General features: G+C 32.2%; 1 protein-coding gene across 12 annotated transcripts; it reads left to right on the top strand.

Moving 5' to 3' along the window:
- The first annotated feature begins 5,079 nt into the window (after positions 1–5,079).
- LOC115980002 (disease resistance protein RGA2-like) lies at positions 5,080–20,148 on the top strand. Of its 12 annotated transcripts, XM_031102169.1 has the most exons (13): positions 5,080–7,884; positions 8,413–8,616; positions 8,762–8,897; positions 9,983–10,061; positions 10,238–10,414; positions 11,932–12,064; positions 13,115–13,471; positions 15,950–16,051; positions 16,719–16,830; positions 17,009–17,185; positions 17,766–17,907; positions 18,693–18,825; positions 19,475–20,148. In XM_031102169.1, exons 1-2 carry the CDS (start codon positions 5,141–5,143, stop codon positions 8,522–8,524), a joined length of 2,856 nt encoding a protein of 951 aa, XP_030958029.1. In that variant the 5' UTR covers positions 5,080–5,140; the 3' UTR covers positions 8,525–8,616; positions 8,762–8,897; positions 9,983–10,061; positions 10,238–10,414; positions 11,932–12,064; positions 13,115–13,471; positions 15,950–16,051; positions 16,719–16,830; positions 17,009–17,185; positions 17,766–17,907; positions 18,693–18,825; positions 19,475–20,148. The 12 variants fall into 12 exon arrangements, with proteins under 12 accessions (XP_030958029.1, XP_030958031.1, XP_030958028.1 ...); XM_031102171.1 differs by lacking the exon at positions 15,950–16,051 and having other exon boundaries at positions 13,211–13,471; XM_031102168.1 differs by lacking the exon at positions 15,950–16,051.
- The last annotated feature ends 1,879 nt before the right edge of the window (positions 20,149–22,027 follow it).

Here is a 22,027-nt window from a genome sequence, read left to right as displayed (position 1 = left end):
TTTTTAATTTCTGAAAAAATATTTTCAAAAATAGAAAGTTTAATGTGTACTTTAAGACACATATTAACCAGACCCGTTCACTAATATGCCTGAAAACTGAAAAGAGACCAGATAGCTACTGCACATTAATAGTATTCTCCACATTGTTCTACGAGTTTTTGCTTAACTTAGGTTAACTTTACTGATTCGGATTACTTTTGAAGATTTATCATAGTTTACTTCGTCTTTAAAGGACAGACTCTGAAGACAGAAAAGAGAGGTTTCAAACAGAGGTCCAAAGTTTCAGGTCCCAAAAAATTAGAGAATTAAGGTCCAAAGTAGACGTTCAAAGAAGACAGCTTTCCCTCTCCCTGAGAAAGACTTTTGTAATTCTTCCTCTCTTGTAATCTTGCAACCTTTCTCTTGCAGACTTTATCTTGTAAGCTTTCAGTTTCAAAGACATATTTTACTTTGTAATCTTGTAACTCTTTATATAGTACTTATTTTCAAAGCTTGTATTAAAGACAGAAGTTTTCAGTTTTAATTAGAAACAGAAGTTTTATTCTTGTAAGATTTTACTAGTTTATGTTTTCATTTTCCATACTCCATTTTAACTTATTTTCCATACTCCGTTTTAACATATTTTACTTTGTAATCTTGTAATTCTTCAGACAGTGCTTATTTTCAAAGCTTGTATCAAAGACAGAAGTTTTCCGTTCTAATCAGATTTTACTAGTTTCTGTTTTCATTTTCTATACTCTGTTTTAACTTATTTTGAATATATATATTTTGCTATTTTCTTCTTTATCATATATTTTATTATTGTTTATGCTTCCATATTACTGTTGTGCTTTTTCTTTGGTAGATAATGGTATCAGAGTCATGAATGATAGATGAATGAGTTTTATTTCTTTACAATTAAGAAGTTACAAGGAACTGAGATTACTGTATAGCCACTACGGTTTAAAATCAAGCAAATTTCATAATTATTGAAAAACATTTCAAACTTTCTCTATATTTTTTTATTATATACAAATTTTAAAATTTTAATTATTAGATTGCATTGAATGTTATTATTATATCTTACATGAGATTTTAAGAATATAAAAAATTAATAACTATATTATCAATTAAATATTTAAATTTTAAATTTTTGTAGGTTAAAATTTTGTATAAAAAATAAATTTATTGATTCAATGATAAATAATATTCAATTTAAATAAAATTTTATGTTTATTAAGAGTATAAACAACTACCGATAAATTTTTAAAATTTAATAAATTTTTTAGAAGAGTCTGTGAAGAAACAATTTCCTTTTGCTTTTTCATCTTGGCGAACACTCCACTAGTACTAGAACTTTAAAAAGTTCATTACCTTGTAAATAAGTGAAGAAATTCACTTCCCTTGAGGTTATGCTGGTACAAGTTATGGTGGTGCCGTATAGTCGCACCATTTGTGATACAATCGCTTGTGATGAGTTGTGAGTAGCAAAACAAATGATGATTGGTATAAAAAAAGTAAAAAAAAAACATTAAATAGTATTTATAAAGTTGAAAAAATAAAATAAAGGTATAAAAACGACAAAAATTAAAAATTGAAAAAAAGTTGTTAGCTGCAAACGCAATTAAAAATAATTTGGTATTTGTTTATTTTGTTAAAATTAAAATTTTTTATTAAAAATATATTTCATAAAATAATATAAAATTCATGAAATATATTAAAAAATATAATAAAATTTATAAATAGTAACAAAAATAAATTAATAAAATTTGTCCTTAAAGTTTCTCAAAAAAAAAAATAGTCCTGAAGAAAAAGAAATAAGCTTACGTCAGATTCATCCTTCCTTGGTAACAGCTGGCCCTGCCTCTTGAAGTATAGGGTGGATTCCAGTTGAGCTGGCTCTGCTTTTTAGATTATATACTCGATTTCAGTTTTTTGGATCATAGGGTGGATTCGAGTTGAGCTAGCTCTGCTTTTTAGATTATAGACTGGGTCCCAGTGTGAACTGGTGATGAAAAATGTGGACTTATTCGTTGATTGATTAGAGCTGGCCTTCCTTTTGAGACATCAGTACGTGGGTCCTCAATTTCATTATTGCATGCACTTTGTGCAGCTAGACTATTTGCTATTTGGGTTCTCCTTATTTCATTTCACCATCTTCCTACCTACTCTTCCACAGCAAATTTCCATTTCCAAAGTGTGGCTGCTGCTCTATTTTCTGCTGTCGTGGAGCGGCCTGGTTCATTCATTTCTTCACGGTTCACGTTGACTGTAACTGTTAAGGAAGACCTAATTTAAAATTTAAAATATTGTTGTAATATTTTTTATTTCCTAATTACTGGTAGAGTTCTTCTAGGGTATTATTTTGTATAATACAACGCTTACTACAATTAGTTGAATATATAAATATATTATTTAACGTGGTGTCATATATAAAAAAAATCGTTTACTTTAGGTATTTTCTATTTTTTTATAAAAAAAATTTACAAGTATTTTTTTTATTATCTTTTTATCTCTATAAATATATAATTAATATTTTTTCAGGTAAATCATATTTTTCTAACTTCTATTGTTGTGTGTTATATTTTCCTAATATGCAACTAAACTTTATAAGTTTTAAATCTATTATTCAAGTTTATCATCTATTAAAGAATAAGGAGATTATCATGAAAATCAAAACTTATCATAAAATTATAATGTTATCTTAACCAAAAATTAAAATGAAACTAAAGGAATAAAATATAGACTTTATAATAATTTATTACTCAAACAATTAGTAGGCATATTCAAATTCATAATTATGTAGATTGTATTTTAATATAAACTCAAATTCCCTTTTTTTTTTTATTTATAAAAAAACTAAGTACTAATCCAAACCAAAATTCAATTAAAGCTATAAAATCGAGGGAGAAGACTCTGTGATGGGAAATGAAAGAAACATAATAACAAAACACAATCTAAAAAATAGTATATGGCATGACAAATGAGTTGGCGCAACAAAAATATAGAAACATTAAATATTACTGTGATATATATATATATATAAATAAAGAGAGAGAGAGAGATTGATTTTGTTTTTCCATTTTTTTATTTGGTTATTTGTGAATCTAATTTAAAAGTAATATTTTCTATGATTAATTAATGTGTAATTTTAAATTTAAAGAGAAAATTTTGAATAAAAATTGTGATGACTATTATGTTGCTCCTATGCAGTAACTATGAGTAAAAGTAATGTTATGTTAAAAAACCTTTAATGGACTTAATAAAGCTCTTGAACAAGTTTAATTTCAACTAAGAATTAAAAAAAAAAAAATTCAAGTTTGAAAATAAAAATCGAGCTTTGTGTTAAGCTTGATTTTGATAACAAAGTAAACAAACCAAATTTGAGTGCTATGGATATTACTTTTCATCACAATTGTCAGATCCCAACAAAAAAAGACATCCTCAAAATTAATTTTCACTACGATAAATTAATTAAAAACCTTTATAAAAAGTAATAATAAAATCCACAATTTCGATGAAAAGAAACTGCAACAGCCAACTTCCAAGAAACCTCTGATTATCTGCAAGGAAGAGGAGACTTAAGCGTGGCCAATTACTTTTTGAACCTTCTAGGTACCAGTTACACTCTTTACATTGCAACAATATCATGGAAATAAAACTTTCTAAGAACCATATCGACGGTCATTGTGGTCAAACTTTCACTTTGCAAAATCTCAAAAGCTTTGATGGAAACCAAAAATCTCTTCGTCAAACTTTTAATATTTTAATTAAAAATTGGCAAATTTATTGCAAAGATAACAAGAAAGTGTTTGGTTTGAGATGTTTTGAATGATTTAACTCAAAATTCACCGTTCAAAACTCAAAAAAGGTGGAGCCCATTAAATTTAGAGTTGTTTGGTCTAGTTTTTGGGTTATGTTATCAGAACTCTAAACTCAAAATAATAATGAAATAATATAATTGGAGAAATAAAAATAATATAGGACCTGTTTGGCAAGTATGTTCTAACATACGTTTTAAATAACATTATATACATTTTCATACACATTTTCATCCACACATATATCAAAAATACCCGAACAATATTATTCAAACTCCCTTACCGAATGGCCTTATAGTTCATTTCCCATTAATGATGGAACAATATAAATGGAGGAAAATTTTTAAATCTCAATTGTGAAAAATAAAAAGATCTCCCAAGTTTTTCTTACCACAAGAAATTAATGGTATTTTTATTAGGGCTATGCTAACGAGTGCCTTAAGGGCATTGATTAATATTCCAATTAAAGAAAATTTTTATAAAAAAAGAAAAAAAAAGTAAATAATATTTTGATAATTTTTTTTTATTTTCTATAAAAATAATATCAAAATTTTTTTAAAATAAATTAATAATCAATATTCTAAGAATATTCGTTAGAATTTTCCTTTCTATTATTAGGTTCTAAAGTTATGTCTTTTCGTTAGGGTCCCATGCATTAGGGTGAGTGTAAAGGTGTGGAAATTCATATTACTTGGAGGTGGGTTGAAGAAAAGCTCGGATCAGTGTGAGTGTGATAATGCGGCCCGCGCGTGGACTTCATTTAACAGAGTAGGCCCTCAGCCCTCAGGCTTTTGAGATAGTGGGTTCCACTTCCAAGGGCAATAGACACGGCTTTTGCTTTTTTCACTTATTTGTTATGTGGGGCTTCAATTATTTTGTTGAAGGACTTATAAGTAATTAAAATAAAAGGATGGGTTTACGTGGATTATAATTTCACCGAGTGTCACGTGATAAAATTAGTTGGCATAATATAATAATACTAAAAAGTGAAATAAAATCTATAAATATTTAAAAAATAGACTGAATTATAAAATAAGATAACAAGAACCATCCACGCCAAATTTACAAAAATAGACTGAAGATTATAGGGTGGATTACAGTGTGATCCGGTGATATACAGTGTGGACTTATTGATTGATTGACCAGAGCTGGCCTGCCTTTTGAGATATCAAAACGTGGGCCCTCATCATCATTATTGCAAGCACTTTGAGCAGCTAGACTATTTGCTATTGGTATTTGGTTTCTCTTCAATGCTCAACCGTTTAACCATCTACCTACGTACTCTTTCACAGGCTCTTCTTTTGTCTTGTGTTATCCAGCAAAATTTCCATTTCCAAACCATGGCTGTTGCTCTACTTTCTGCTATCTTGGAGCGGCTTGGTTCTTTAGCTTCTTCAGAGTTCAAGTTGACTGTAACTGTTAAGGAAGAAGTCCAAAAGCTTGCAAGCAAATTCCGTACCATTCAGGCAGTGCTCAATGATGCTGAGAAGAGGCAGCTGAAGGAGGAAGCTGTGAAGCTTTGGTTTGAGAAGCTCGAAGGCGTATCGTACGAGATCGACGACGTGTTGGATGAGTGGGACACTGTCATGATCAAAGCAGAGATTGAGAAACAACAAAAAGAATTCGAAGAAGAAGAAAAAGCTGAAACTAGTACTGCTAAGAAGAGGAACGTATGGCACTTTACCCCCAACTTCAATTCCTCAGTTCCTGATCTTTTTCAGCATCGTGATATTGCTCATCAGATAAAAGACCTTAACGAAAAATTACATGAGATTATCAAAGAGAAGCAGATGTTCGAGTTTAAAGTGAGTAGGCCCATTGAAGATGTATTTGAGAGACCAAAAACTACTTCTTATGTTGATGTGTCTGAAATTCTTGGTCGTGGTAAGGTTAAGAATGATCTAGTGAGCATTCTATTGGGTAAGGGTACTGAAAAAGAAAAATACCTCCATGTCATCTCTTTGGTGGGCATGGGCGGTATTGGAAAAACTACTCTTGCCCAATTAGCCTACAATGATAAGGAGGTGCAAGCCCATTTTGAGATAAAAGTGTGGGTTTGTGTTTCGGATCCTTTCGATCAGTGCAAGGTTGGCAAAGAAATCCTTGAATGTGTTGAACGTCAATCCCCCAACTTGACTGCATTGCAAAGTCTATTGGATAGAATTTGTGATAAAGTTCGGGGAAAGAAGTTTTTTCTTGTATTTGATGATGTGTGGACCGAAGACTATGCAATTTGGAAGCCATTTAGAGATGCACTTAAAAGTTGTGGTTCCAAAAGTAGTAGAATTCTGGTCACCACACGTAAATACCAAGTTGCAAAGATGATGGAAAGTGCAAATACGATCAAGTTGAACGAATTGTCTGAGGAAGATTGTTGGTTGGTGTTTAGTAAAATAGCATTTTTTGATAGAGATCCTCAGGAATGTGAGCAACTAGAAGACTTTGGCAGACAAATATCAAAGAAGTGCAAAGGTTTGCCCCTTGCTGCAAAGACTCTAGGGAGTCTCATGCGCTTTAAGAAAAGTAGAGAAGAATGGAGGTATGTTTTGAATAACAATTTGTGGGAATTTGAAGATGTTGAAAGAGGTCTTTTTGCACCATTGTTAATGAGTTATTTTGATTTGTCGTCACCACTGAAACGGTGTTTCTCATATTGTGCTGTCTTTCCAAAAGATCATGTCTTTGATGTTGATGAGTTGGTATATATGTGGACAGCACACGGATTTGTTGAGTCAAAGGGAAATATGGAGGTGGAAATCAAGGCAAGAGAATACTTTGAAAATTTAGTCATACGCTCTTTCTTCCTTGAATGCAAGGAAGATAAATGGTTTGACGAGCATGCCTTGAGCAACATGAGCACGAGGTACAAAATGCATGATATAGTGCATGACTTTGCACAATCAATTACTAAAGCTTGCCATTTGGGATATTCAACAGCATCCCAATTTCCTCCATCTGCTGATATATCCAAAAATCTACGCACTGTCATCTTTTTTAATCAATGTGATTATAACATGTCTAATTTAGTCCAGAATTTTAGCCTCTTACGGGTATTAACTTTAACCAGTGGAATGGAAATTCCGGATACAATAGGAAATTTAATACATCTAAGGTATCTCAATTTGATTTGGTGCAAAAAGATTTTTTCTTCTGACAAATACCCATTTAAATGGGTATTGCCTGAAACTATATGTAATCTATGCAATTTACAATTTTTGAGGCTTGATTGTAATAATATTTCCATATTACCGCAGAAGATAGGTAAATTAATTAACTTAAGACTTCTTACTGGAGGTTACTTAGTGATTCCAAGAGAGATTGGAAGATTGACTTCTCTTAGAACATTAGATAGGGTCCTCATTAGTGATAAGGATAGCGAAAGATGTGAATTTGAAGGATTAAAAAATTTGAAGCACCTTCGCGATTTGTCTCTTCTATGTTTTGGTTCAACGATTTTTCCACAGCCTGATAGAAGAACAATTGAGAGTAATTTATTAATTTTTAATGCGTTAGAGCCCCCTCAAGAATTGGAGAAGTTACGCATTAGTAATTACGGGGGCACCACAATGTCTCCTATTTGGTTGGCGTCTTTAACCAATTTGAAAGAGCTTCATCTCGATGACGCCGTGGAGTTAATGAGTTTGCCTCCTTTGGGGAATATTCTTCCGTGCCTCGAATCATTAACTATAACGCGTGCGTGGTGGTTGAAAAAAGTGGGAGTTGAATTTTTGGGAATAGAATCTGAAAACAAGAAAGAAGACATAAAAATATTCCCAAATTTGAAATATCTCGAATTCAAGAGTTTGTGGGTGTGGGAAGAATGGATTGGAGGAACGAGAGAAGGGGGACAGGAAGACGAAGACTGTATTACTATAATGCCACGTCTTCAAAAGTTGAAAATTCTATACTGCACAAAGTTAAAGTCGTTGCCGGATTTCCTGCGTACAACTCCATTGAAGGAATTGGAGATCAAAGGCTGTCCAATTATCATGAAATGTTGCCGAACAGAGACAGGAGAGTACTGGCACAACATTTCTCACATCCCAATCATCAAATTACTTGATGATCCTGAGGATATGACGAGGTAACTCGTTCTGCTTCTTCTTCTTTATTTTCTGGTTAAAATTCCCGCGGAAAATAAATAAATTACTAACAACGCGGATTGAAGAAATTTAACATATTCACATAAATTTGAATTAGAGCGGTTTATTGTTGTTGCTTAGATTCAGCTACATTGTGATGTATCCAAAATTGATTGATGGGTTTCCTAAAATTTCACAAATAATTTAAAAAAAATAAAAGGCTGGAATTTTAGATAGATTAATCAAATGAACAGTGTCACCAAATTTTAACTCATTTGCATTTAAAAGTAAACAACTCAAAATCAATTGCCTACCTCTTTCTATTTCATTTGCGGTTTAATATTTATATGGGTCTTGCTCATTTTCTTGATTTCGGTACACTAATCTCAAATAACTCATATGGTTTTCTTTAGGGATAGGGATTCGGATTCTGATACGGATTGTTTACATTTTCCTACTTATTTCATCCTCTTTCTATTTCATTTGCTTTTTAATATTTATATGGGTCTTGCTCATTTTCTTGATTTCAGGGGATGTGCCGAGGATGAGGAAGATGCTAGTGATTTTGAGCCAGAGGAGAACGGCAGCGAGGAGGAAGAAATCGATGAGGAGGATGAAGACAAAGATGGTGGGGAAGGTTGATGTTCCGGCAAAGAGGAAGAGGTCAGATAAAGATGATTCGGATGACGATGATGATGGTGGAGAGGATGACGAGAGACCTTCCAAGTGATAGGGTTGGTCCTCTGCTTGGTTTTTCCAGATTTTTCTTATTTTCTTTTAATTCCAAATTATTAAAAAAAAAAAAAATTAAAGTTAGAAGGTGAGTTTTGCATTTTTGCCTAATATTTATGTGGGTCTTGCTCATATTCTTGATTTCAGGGAAATAAACAGTGACCTTCCATCATTTTATCAAATTCTGGCAAAACTCACAACGACACTGTCAGCAATGGCTTTCTTAAGTGCATGTTGATGAAATCTTGAAATCTGCGTGTGAGCAAGTCTGAACCAATAAATGGTAACTTCTTCCTCTTCTGCTACATCTGTCATTTGGATGAAACATCAATTTATTATTTTAATTATCTCTCAAAAACTCCCACCAAAGAAATTACTAGCAACTTTGTCAAATTTAGGCCAAACTCACAACGGTACCATCACCAATGATGGTGAATGTCAAGGAAGAATTTTTATTATTATTTTTTAAAAAGAACCCAGACTGAATGCATAGTTGCTTATCTACAACTTATGCAACTTTCTATCCTTAATTTTGAGGGCTTGAATGTATAGTTGCTAATCTTCAGGCTTTGATGTTACAACTTTAAAAGCTTGAATCTGGATGAACATAGATTTCTAGTGTTAGTGATGTGTTTCTTGTCTTTGATAGCCCTGTTTTGTTTTAGGAATTGGGATTATACTTTTTGGGTTATTTTTATGCTCCTTATCTTGCATAGGAGTTGAATAAGTTGCTGCTTTTTGTTGATTCTAATGTTTGTAAGTGGGTTTTCAACCTATAATACATAGTAGTGAAGTCCACTGTAGGAATTGAAATTATTTTTTTTTTATTTTTTTATTTTTTTCGGTAAAACAAGCTTAATCATTAACTTAGGAATTCACAAGTTTATTACAACGTAAATTAGCCTTTTCAAAAGCTAATATATCCTCCACCACAAACGGTGGGCTACAAAAAGTAACAAAACTATACAAAGATTGCGCTCCTATTTTAGCCAATGCATCAGCACATTGGTTTGCTTCCCGGAATGCATGGATCACGTGCTTGTTTGGAATTTCCTTCAAGAGGAATTGAAATTCTTTTGTTTCTATATGGTCTGTACAACTAGTCACCCCAAAATTTATAAAAATGAAAAAACAAAGAGAAAGCATTGCTAACTACTCTTTGGATTGCTCATGTTGGCTTATGATGTTCCTCATAACATGTTATATCTCTTTGAAATAGAGGTTAGGTCTCTAGGCCTTATATTTATTTTAGATCATTATCATTGTTGCCCATTATGATTAGAAGTAAATTATTCTAATCATTTAAAACATTATGTTTTGCTTTGCAAACTTTTTACTTTTAGTGATGCTTGTTACCCTGAATCCCAGCCAACAGATCCCGACGACAGAGAAAGAATGTTCAGCGACAACTTGGGGATGCAAGCAAGGATTTTGAACTTCCGTGGAAGTAAGTTTTTCTGTTTTACATACAAATATTTCCAAGGAACAAATTCCCCAAATTTGTCCTTCAAATATTGCTTTAATGCCTTAATAGGTTCTCTGTCTGGCATGCAACTATTTAGTTTATTCTATCTCTCTCTACCTTAATTTATTGGTGGTTGTCACTACTCATATGAATCACAGATGAAGCTAATTAAGCTGGGCACAGCCTGTAGTTGAAGTTATAAGCATGGAGAATGGTGTTGTGCGCTACGTTGTGGTGTTCCACAGTGATGATGATCTGAACGATTGGCCTCCAATTTCATCTGTTGTAGCTTTAATGTCCTCTGTTTTCTCATCATCATCGGGCATGCATTCAAGGTTTGCATTTTTATTCATCTTTTCTTGTTTCTTTTTTGATAGATTATTCATTTTATCTAAAATGTAGAACAATAGATTTGTATGTGTTTGTAATCACTTTTCAAATTTCTATATTATTACCATAAAATTGTTCCATTTTTTTTTTTTTTGATAGGTCAGAAAAAAAAAAGTTTAAAAATCATTCCACCGTGTGGTTATCTAAGTTTTAAATCATAGTCAACAAGTTGCAAATTACAGGGGATTAAGAGGTCTAGTTAAAGCTTCCCTTTACCATATTGTTTTGTCAATTTAAAATATCAAGCTCTTCTTTTTTAGACATCAGGAATTGATTTATCTCAATCTAGCACAATTAGTAAAATTTTGTCAAATAATACCAGTTTGCCTTTCAGCTCAAGTCCATATGATGTTACATTACAATAATGGGCTTACATCCGGTACACAAAATATTTTGTATATTATTGAGAATGGTGTACTTATTGTGAATTTGCTAGAATTGGTAGGTGGGGGTATCAAATCCTTAGATTGATCTCCAAATGCAGTTTAAAAGAGCTTACACGTTGCAAGTGCCTTTGCTCTTTTCTAGAAAAGCGTAATAGAAGAGCCGTTTAGAAGGGAGCTCTATCCCAGCCATAGGAATCAACCACACCATACATGGGAGCTTTGAGGACAGAAAAAGGAAGTTCAGCGAGCTATTGGAGATGCAAGCAAGGATTCTGAACTGCCTAGTATTCCCACTTTACATACTAATATGTCCAGTGACCAAACGTTCTCAGAGTACTTCAAATATTGATCTGATTCTGTATTAGATTCTTTATTTGACATGCAATTTTTTGGTTTCTTTTGCTGCATTTATCTGTTGGTATGATACTATGATTCAAATCATAGACAAGGGTAATTAACATAGTAAAACAACTCATGATAGAACTTACAAGCATGGAGAATGGTGTTGTCCACTATAGCGGTAGGTTTTATAGTGATGATGATTTGAAAGATTGACCTCCAATGTCGCCCTTTTTAGGCGTTATGTCCTCTGTTTTCTGCCCATCATCAGGAAGGTTTGTAGACTAATATGACCTCTATTATACTAAAATTTCCAAGCAGTTGTAGAATCAGTGTTCTTGGTAGGAGAAATGAAGTCAAAAAGATATATACTTTTATCATTGACTATTTTTGTACTCAACATATAATAGTACCTTCAAATTGAAATTGCAACTCTCATTTGCTTCTCTTTTTTCCTTTTTCATTTTTCCTTTTCTTTTTTTTTCTTTTTTTTTTTTTGTGTTTTTGACCGTGAAATGATTTTTTTTTCACACTGTTGTGATGAAAAATAAATTTCATTCGACAACCAACATTTGTTTTTTTTTTTTTTTTTGGAGAAGAACAACGTTTGGTATTTGCAAAGAAATCTAAAAATCAAAATTTAAATTGCTTGCTATTCTTTCAAAACATCAAAATGGATGGTGACTATGCATAAAGAGTTAAAGATCTTTGTTAGTTATCTTGTCTTTCTTTCGCAGTTCAATTGCCTATATTCCTTTCCTGACTTCGTGGCTTCAGCCTTCCTGCAAGTTAGCAACTTATTTTCCAAGTACATGAACCAAATAAACTTTGGGTTCTGGTAGACTGGTACTGCATATCTCATCTTGACAGGTCCTATTAAGTCTTATTTTTCTCATAATGTGCTTTTCTCTTAGCCTTTTCATATTATCTGAGAAGTAGAACAATATAATTATGTAATTATCATTACGAATTTTGTATCATTACTATAAATATTGCTCAATGTCATTCTGCTCTGTTTATGTGAGTTTAAATTCATAGTGAACGAGTTGCAACTTATTGGGGATTAGAGGTCTAGTCCAAGCCTTCTTTTACATAATATCCATTATGGACAAAGTTTAGGTACAAAATTGGTAGCCTTAGGCTACAACCTTACTCAATATATTTTTATTAAAGGTCAATTTCGACAAATCCACCATTATATTACATCTTCTTATATCTTCCTTGCTTGTAAAATTTCTAGAAAATTAAAGACTAATAACTATGTCATCAATAAATTGTTTAAATTGCAAGTTTTTGTAGTTTAAATTATGCATAAAATATAAGTTTATAGATCATATAGTAAATAATATCTCATTGATACAAAATTTGGTTTGTATATTAAAAGCGTAAAGAACATGCAATTATTCAATGTTTAGATTTTCAAAATATGTAGTAATGTTTATTTTATTAAATAAGGTTGTAGCTGTAGGCTACAACTAGTTTCATTGCTAAACTTTGTCCTATAAATAATTGTCTTACAAAGAATGTTTCTTTGAAATAATGGTCTTATATTTGGCATACAAAAGAACTTTCTAAAATTTTTAATATGTTGCACACTTTATCAAGAAGTTACTAGAAGCCTAGAATTCATGGGTGGCGAATCAAACACCAGATTGATCTTGGGATGGATGGAGGTTAGAAAAGCTTAATCATTGTGAGTATGATTGTTCTTTTCTAGAAAAGGGCAATAGAAGAGTAGTTTGCCCATTATTGTCCATTGATAAAATCATTATGTTTCCAAAGGTAAAAAAATTTCCATTTGATCCGCAATAATAAACCTATAGCTGAAATTTTTTGTTTCTTAGTCTTTATTCATAAGTATGTTTTCTGTTTTCTCCGCTTCATCTTAAGTCAATGACCTCATTTGTAAAACTTTTGCAGTCTAAGCCTATTGGAGAAGAGCTGTCTATACTGTTGAAAATTGTTAGGCAAGGATGCACCTCAAAATAAAATGCACTGAACCTCTTTCATCAACAGGTTCATCTTGGTTTGCCATCCAAACAACTGTGGGAGTTGAGGACTTGTTTAACCATATGGCAAAGCAGAAGGCATTATCTCCAACAGGGAAGCCCCGGCAGCGAATTCACCATTTGCTGAAACCAATTTGTCAGTTGGTTTCTCAACTGATAGGGATGTTCCTCTTAAGAGTGTCTGGTGTATTAGATGAAGATGAAGGAAGAATTTGTAGCAGACATAGATCAAGGAAGAAAATTGAGAAATCCATAAGGAATGCGAGAGGTATTGCACAATTGAGATCTTTTTATTAAATATTCTTCATTATATATAATTGAAGAAGGAAATATGTTCTGCCCACTTCTTAAATAATCTTTCTACTTGTTTGCCTGCCCACTAGTTTCGCACACTAAGACAATTTATGTGATGTATAATCAAGAAAATATTATAAAAAAAAATAAATGAAAAAACAAGAGAAAAGACATTCATATGGACCAACTTCTTAGTGAAGATTTAAGATTGTGTATAGGTGATCCTATAATTCATGATCAAGCTCTAGTTTCTGCATACCATTCATTATGATGGCTGATTGTGTTCACATCCCAGCAAACATTTATATGGATCTGTTGACTTGCTACACGCTTGGTTCAATTTAGACAAGCTTGAAGACATTGTTTCATATCCCAAAAATAGTAAATTTATTCAAGCAAGCATGAAATTAGAAATTCCTCATTTGAAGGGCAGATCAGCACAAGCAAAGCCTTGTCCAAGTACTGAGTATATATTAAGCTCAATTATGGCCTTGTTTGGTGGGGGAATTGGGGGCCAAGTTCTCTTTATGCAGTCTGATTTATTTCTTAAAATCAATAAGTTGATATAATGCAGTATATGTATGTTTTAGTATGTGCCATTGATATGCTAAAGGCTTGAGGGATTTTTTGTTTTACATTTTAATTGTTGAGACCATTAATGAAAATTTTGGATCCAAAGCTAATAATTTCTAGAGTGTTGCTCATAATGATCACAATGGTACCATCTTATGAATTTGGGATGATGTTTCCATCAACCATAAGAAGAGTTGAAAATGAGAGGTTTTAGTATTATTATTCCTCTAATGCATTCATCTTCAATGTTTGATGACATTATTGACCACTCATATATGACAGCCTTTGACGCTTTCACCTTGAATGATTTTCTTCCTTAGTTGGTGATTATTGAAAAAGTTTGTTGGCATAAGTTACATAAATTTTCTCTAATTTTGATTTAAATCATAAATTTTTCTAATACTCTTCTCACGTACCTACATTTGTGTATATGAGAAAGAAGTTTCGAGGTTTTAGTATTTTATGATAAGATATATTCTTGTTGTGACATTTCTTCCTCATTTTTCGTGACGATCCTAACTCATTTGGAAATAATAGTATATTATTTGTCAATATTACAGCCCAATATGGTTTACTAATTCCTCCTAGTAGCAGCTTGAGGGTAATACGAGTCAAACAAGTGGAATCTCACTTGAGATAGGGAGCAACCCAAAAACCTTGGTGGGAATGGACCACACACTAACTAATATCAGTTGCACAATCTAAAAGTATATGCTTTCAGTTTCAGAAGCTTGGGATGCAACTCAACTTATACATTGACATATTGGAGTCAAAGTACAAATCAATTTATAGCAGGTTCTCAAGAGTCAAGATTTCATTTTCATGTATTGACTATAGAATATGTATTGATTTAGTGTGTGCGCTTTAGTGCTCTATATTTTGGAAAAGTATCTTATGAGACTGTTTCATGAGAATTTCCTCTCAAAACACATGTGAGTCCCATTTATCACCTAATACCATAACAAAAACAAAGTCTTAGGGTATGAAATCTAGTGTGCTAATATTCTTGGCTTAGTGTTATAGATTTAGGAGATCTAGTACAAAGGTGTGTAGAGTGTGGGGGAGAATGGAATGTTACCACCAGGAGTGGAGGGGATGAGCTGAGAAATGCCTCTCTTGTTTTTTCCCATCAGCAGTTGCCCAATTTTGGAATGGCATTCAAAAATGAACAGACCCCAATTAGTAACTAATATGTTCAATAAAAAAGAAAAAGGCAATGAAGCCATATTACAATTGTTTTCTTAGGGTCATTCAATTCTAATTCACATATAGGTAACTTTATGTTCTTCTTTTCATGCTATTGCATCTGATTTTTAATCCATGGTCAATAACTTTAATTTCCAACCCTTAAGGTTGCAGAAATGTTTTGGTCTTATTCATTCAGAACATCATGCAAAATGTTTTGTTCTCATTTGGCCTCATTCATTGTACACATTATGCAAACTTAAAACTAAGATAGGTAGGTAGGGACTGAAACAGATAATTCAGAGATAGAGAGAGAAATGGGCAAGGCTTTAAGTACAAAATCCCCAATGCTTATAAAAAATAAATAAATAAATAAAAGCCCTGTTATCCATTCAAAGATGCTGCAAACAAGGTTAACCTGTAATCTGGTTTTCTATAGCAGTCGATCTTAAATGGTGACATATGAAAGCAAACTATTTAATTTTTTAATAACTGTACTCATTCTTCCATTTATCGTTTAGTTCTTCAAACTTTTTTTATTCAACTGGTAATAATTTTTTTTAAAGAAGAAAGCGGGGTGCCCTCATAGCTCAAACCTATAATTATTAATCATCTGGTCTTGATGTTATAGGGTTATGTACTTGCTATCTATCAAGTTCCTAAGTAAATATTTTGTGCTTTTTGCTTTTTTCAGAGGCTTAAATGTTTCTAAGCATGGGAGAGTGCAAAGTATGAGAAGCGATTACCATTAGATATGTAGATGTTACAAATGCTTTGGCTTCATTTCTTGGATTAAGTAACCATCTCAATCCCTTTGGAACTAATAATCAAGATATGCTTGTGATTTTTATTTTGAGTATTGGACACAGACACAAGATCTATCTTAGAAAGAAAACCCTAATATGGTAGGTGATAAATTTTTCTTACTTTGTTTGTTTGATTATTAAATCCATACTTTTTGTTGCTTCTCCTTTGCATAAAGTCTTTGATAGCTCTGTTTTGTTGTAGGAATTGGAATTATACTTTTTGGGTTATATACTTATTTTTATGCTCCTCATCTTGCATAGGAATCGAATAAATTGCTGGTTTTTGTTGATTCTAATGTTTGTAAGTGGGTTTTCAACATCTAATGCGTAGTAGTGAAGTCCACTATAGGAATTGACATTCTGCTGTTGGAAATAGTCTGTAAAACTAGTCACCCAAAAATTTATAAAAAAGAAGAAAGAAAGAGAAAGCATTGCTAAGTACTCTTTGGATTGCTCATGTATGGCTCATGATACTCATCCCTAGTTTAATGCTTAGGCTTTGAAATTCATCTTAACGTGTTATATCTCCTTGAAATAGAGGTTAGGCCTCTAGGCCTTATATTTATTTAGATCATTATCATTGTTTGTCCATTGTGATTAAAAGTATATTATTCTAATCATTTAAAACATTATGTTTTTCATTGCAAACTTCTTTAGTTTAGTGATGCTTGTATAATCCCTGAATCCCACCCACCAGACCCTGAGGACAGAGAAGGGATGTTCAGCAACAACTTGGGGATGCGAGCAAGGATTTTGAACTGCCTTGGAAGTAAGTTTTCCTGTTTTACATACAAATATTTCCAAGGAACAAATTTCCCAAATTTGTCCTTCAAATATTGCTCTGATGCCTTAATAGGTTCTCTATCTGGCATGCAACTATTTGGTTTATTCTATCTTTCTCTTCCTTAATCTGTCGGAATGGTTGTCACTGATCATATAAATCACAGATGAAGCTAATTAAGCTAGGCACAGCCTGTGGTTGAAGTTATAAGCATGGGGAATGGTGTTGTGTTCTCCAGCGTGGTGTTCCACAGTGATGATGATCTGAATGATTGACCTCCAATTTCATCTGTTTTTGCTTTAATGTCCTCTGTTTTCTCCTCATCATCAGGCTTACATTCAAGGTTTGCATTTTTATTCTTCTTTTCTTATTTCTTTTTTGTTATATTTTTCACATTATGTAAGATGTAGAACAATAGATTTGTATGTGTTTGTAATCACTTTTTCGAATATCTATATTATTACCATAAAATTGTTTAAACATTTTTTTTTAAGGTAAGAAAAAATATTGTTCAAACATCATTCCACCATGTGGTTATCTAAGTTTTAAATCATAGTCAACAAGTTGCAAATTACAGGGGATTAAGAGGTCTAGTCAAAGCTTCCCTTTTCCATATTGTTTTGTCAATTCAAGAATATCTAGCTCTTCTTTTTTAGACATCGTGAATTGATTTATCTCAATCTCACACAATTAGTAAAATTTTGTCAAATAATACCAGTTTGCCTGTCTGCTCAATTCCATACAATGTTACATTACAATAATGGGCTTACATCCAGTACACAAAATATTTTGTATATTATTCAGAATGGTGTACTTATTATGAATTTGCTAGAATTGGTAGGTGGGGAATCAAATCCTTAAATTGATCTCCAAATGCAGTTTAAAAGAACTCACACATTGCAAGTGTCTTTACTCTTTTCTAGAAAAGCATAATAGAAGAGTAGTTTAGAAGGGAGCTCTATCCCAGCCATAGGAATCAATCCACACTTTACTAGGGAACTTTGAGGACAGAAAAGTTCAGCAAGCAATTGGAGATGCAAGCAAGGAATCTGAACTGCCTAGGAGGTAAGCCTTCCCACTTGACATACTAATATGTCCATTGACCAAATGTTCTCAGATTTGTACTTCAAATATTGATCTGATTTTGTATTAGGCTCTTTTTTGACATGTCTGGTTTCTTTTGTCTTTCTTATGCCGCATTAATCTGTTGGTATAACACTATGATTCAAATCATAGACAAGGGTAATTATCATAGTAAAACAACTCGTGATAGAACTTACACGCATGGAGAATGGTGTTGTCCATTATAGCAGTTTTATAGTGATGATGATTTGAAAGATTGGCCTCTAATTTCGTCCTTTGTAGCCTTTATGTCCTATTTTTTTACCGTCACTAGGAAGGTACATCATACATGACCTCTATTATATTTAAATTTCCAAGCAGTTGTAGCACCAGCATTCTTGGTAGGAGAATTGAAGTTAAAAAATGGATATATACTTTTATCATTGACTTTTTTGTACTTCTTAACATGTGATAATACCTTCAAATTGAAATTGCAACTCTCATTTGCTTCTCTTTTATTTGCATTTTTTTTTTGTGTGTTTTTGACTGAAATGCTATTTTTGACACTGTTTGGATGAAAAAAAAAATTATTTGCCAACCAACGTTTGGTTTTTTTTTTTTTTTGTGGGGGGTGGGGGGGGGAACAACATTTGGTAGTTGCAAAGAAATCTAAAAATTCAAAATTTGAATTGTTTGCTATTGTTTCAAAACATCAAAATTGATAGTCACTATGTGCATAAAGAGTTAATAGACCTTTGTTGTTTAGTTATCTTGTCTTTCTTTTGCAGTTCAATTTCCTATACTATTTGCTGAGTTCATGGCTTCAGCCTTCCCGCACAATCAGTAACTTATTTTCAAAGTACATGAATGAAATAAACTCTGGGTTCTGGTAGTCTGGCACTGCATATCTCAACTCGACATGTACGTATTTAGTATTCTTATTTTTCTCAAAATGTGCTTTTCTCTTAACTTTTTCATGTTATCCGAGAAGTAGAACAATATAATTATGTAATTATCATTACAATTTTTTTTATTATTACTGTAAATATTGCCTAATGTCATTCTGCTGTGTTTTTGTGAGTTTAAATTCACATTGAACAAGTTTCAACTTACAGGGCATTAGAGGTCTAGTCCAAGCCTTCTTTTACATAATGTTCATATAAATAATTGCCTTACATAGAATGTTTCATTGAAATACTGGTCTTATATCCAGCATACGGAAAAACTTACTAAATTTTTCAATATGTTGTACTCTTCTTTGAGAAATTGCTAGAATTCATGGGTTTGGAATCAAACAACAGATTGATCTTGGGATGGATGGAGGTTACAAGAGCTTAAAACATTGAAATTATGATTGTTCTTTTCTAGAATAGGGCATTAGAAGAGAAGTTTTCCCTTTATTGTCCATAGATAAAATCATTTTGATTTCAAAAGTAAAAAATATCCGCTAGATTTGCCATAATAAACCTATAGTTGAAACTTTTCATTTCTCAAGCTTAACTCATAAGTATTTTTTCTGTTTTCTTCCCTTTGTCTTAAATCAATCGCCTCATTTGTAAAACTTATGCAGTACCTATTGGAGAAGAGTTGTCTATACTGGTGAAATTGTTAGGCGAGGATGCACCTCAAATGGCCATGTCTTACATTCTGACGCAAGTTGCTATTGAGAAAGATCCAGAAGCAGAATGGCAAAGGTCATTATGGTGAACAACAAAGCTCCCTTTCTCTCCTCCCTGAAGCTTTGTCCTTTTCTCGAAGCTCTATACTCAATTCATAGATACAAAAATGGTTATAGACGAGGCTCTACTCAACGTCATGGATGTCAAGAAGAAACAATGTCAAGTGATTCTTCTGATAAATTTCATTTTTCTGATCATTAATAATCAAAGATAAAATATTGCAGCTGAAAGATGCGCCGGAGTCTTAATATCTTGAATCAGCCAGTTTGCTATAAGTCAAGTCAACAAGGTGGCTTTAGAAGCAAGTTGTTTATATATTTATGTTGTTCATGTGTGTTGTGCTTTTGTGCGGAGCTGTAATTAAAAAATTCAAGCCTAAATGGCTAGGGCAGCTAATATTCAAGTGCTTTTGGTCCTGTTAGCTTGGTTTATGAAAGATTGGTGCCCTGAAGTTTGATTTGTAATTGTGATAATCCTTTTCACATTTGTGGAGTTAATGAGAAGATTCAATTGTATTCTAGAGCTAGATGCAATAAAAAGCTCTTGAAAAGTATATGTTCAGGTTTTCTAGGGTTTCTTTTATGAGTAATGCTATAGTCACAAATTATTTTATAATATTTTTACAAATTGTTGATGTGATCAACTTTTACTAGTTCTCATCTGAGTTTACCATTAACATCATTTCTTCACTTACCAATAGTCACTTACCACATCAATAACATGTAAAAAGATTTGTAAGATATTTGTACTTCTAGTATTTTCCTTCTTTTATAGTTCGGTTTGGTAGGCACAAAACCCTTGGCAATTTGTGGGCTAGAATGGGTTGAAAACAAAAAACTAGAATCTTGACTTTGGATTGATTGAATGCTAGCGTCAATCAATCGACACTTAGTATTTTCAATCGATCAAGCATGTGTCATGATAACTACGAGTTGCACAATAACATGCACTTCATCTTGAATGCATTTTAACACTTGTTTAAAAACCCCAAACTTAGGCAAGGTATTGTTCATATTTTACCAACATTAAAACCTAGTCTCAACAATTCAAGTTTATGGAAATGTTTAATTTGGACATTTTCAAACTATTGAATCTTGTAAGTGACAATAAATAAGTCACATCTTTAATACTGTTGTCCATTTCTTTTTACAAAACATGAGTCTAGCGTTCACAGATCATTGGACAATATTGTTAGGGAAAAAAATTCACAAAATAAAATGTAAGAGCTTTGTACTTGTTTTAAATTTTAAATTTCTATATTAAAAAATTCAAAAATTATTTTCTTATAAAGAGAGAATTTGAATTTTTTTATTTTTTTATTTCACATTTGTGACCTTAGTTAAACAAGTTATAAGTCAAATCCTTTCGAGTATTATAGCATTCAAATTTGGTGTATTTTCGATCTCAAAATAAATACACACACACACATATATATATATATATATATATATTGGTATGTTTCTTTTTTCTTATAAAACTAGTAGACTCACCCAAAAAAAATTCCTTAAAGCTTAACACTAAGCTCAATTTTGTTTTATTTATTTTTTTTAATATTCATGTAACTCAATTGAATTAACACTTTCTAATATTTCTAACAAAAACTTTTATAATTCAAATCTCTTTTCCCTATTATAACTATGGAATTGATAAATAATTTTCTTTAATATTAATTAAAGAAGTGTTATTTATCCATGAATTTATAATGTGGTGAATGAAACCTGAAACCTTCAACTTTACGTTACATCTCAAGTCCATTGAGCCTACCTCTAGGGATATTTATGGAAGTAACACTAAACTCATTTTTTAGTTTCAAACTTGTTTTGTTCAAGAGCTCTATTTAGGTTCATTAACATAGCATAACTTGCATTGCTATTGTATATTAAACGCAATATTTATTTCAAAATTTTCTCTTTAAAATTGCATATTAATTTATCATAGGGTTAAAAATATTACAATTAATCACAAAAAAAAATATTGAGTATTTTTATAAGCATAACAAAAATTCACAATATTTTCAAAATTATCTACCACCACACACATGGATTATAAAATAAATAAATAAATTAGATAGATGTACGGCACCAATATCCCAAGACCCATATAGGCCTTGGGCCCAGGCCCGACGGAACAGCCCCGTTACCCTAAGCCCTTCTTGAAACTGCCTTAATGTTAAAACGAGTTTTAGGCCTTGAATTCTGAGAAGAGTTCGGTTTAAGCTTTCCGAACGAGCATATAAACCGTGCCCGGGAAAATCATGATATGCTCGGGAAACTGCATTGTCGAGCATAGTCGAATAAGCTGGAATCAAGTTCCAAGGCCATAAATGTTGCACTCCACTCTCACCTAAACACCCACTTTAACCAGATAATATTGGACCTTCAATAGCACTAGCGATGGCTGTAATCATAATCTCCCCACCAACTTTAACTATAAATAGCAGAAAT

This window comes from Quercus lobata, chromosome 3, assembly GCF_001633185.2.
Source record: "Quercus lobata isolate SW786 chromosome 3, ValleyOak3.0 Primary Assembly, whole genome shotgun sequence".
NCBI lineage: Eukaryota > Viridiplantae > Streptophyta > Magnoliopsida > Fagales > Fagaceae > Quercus > Quercus lobata.
This window is presented reverse-complemented; position numbering and strand designations above follow the sequence as displayed.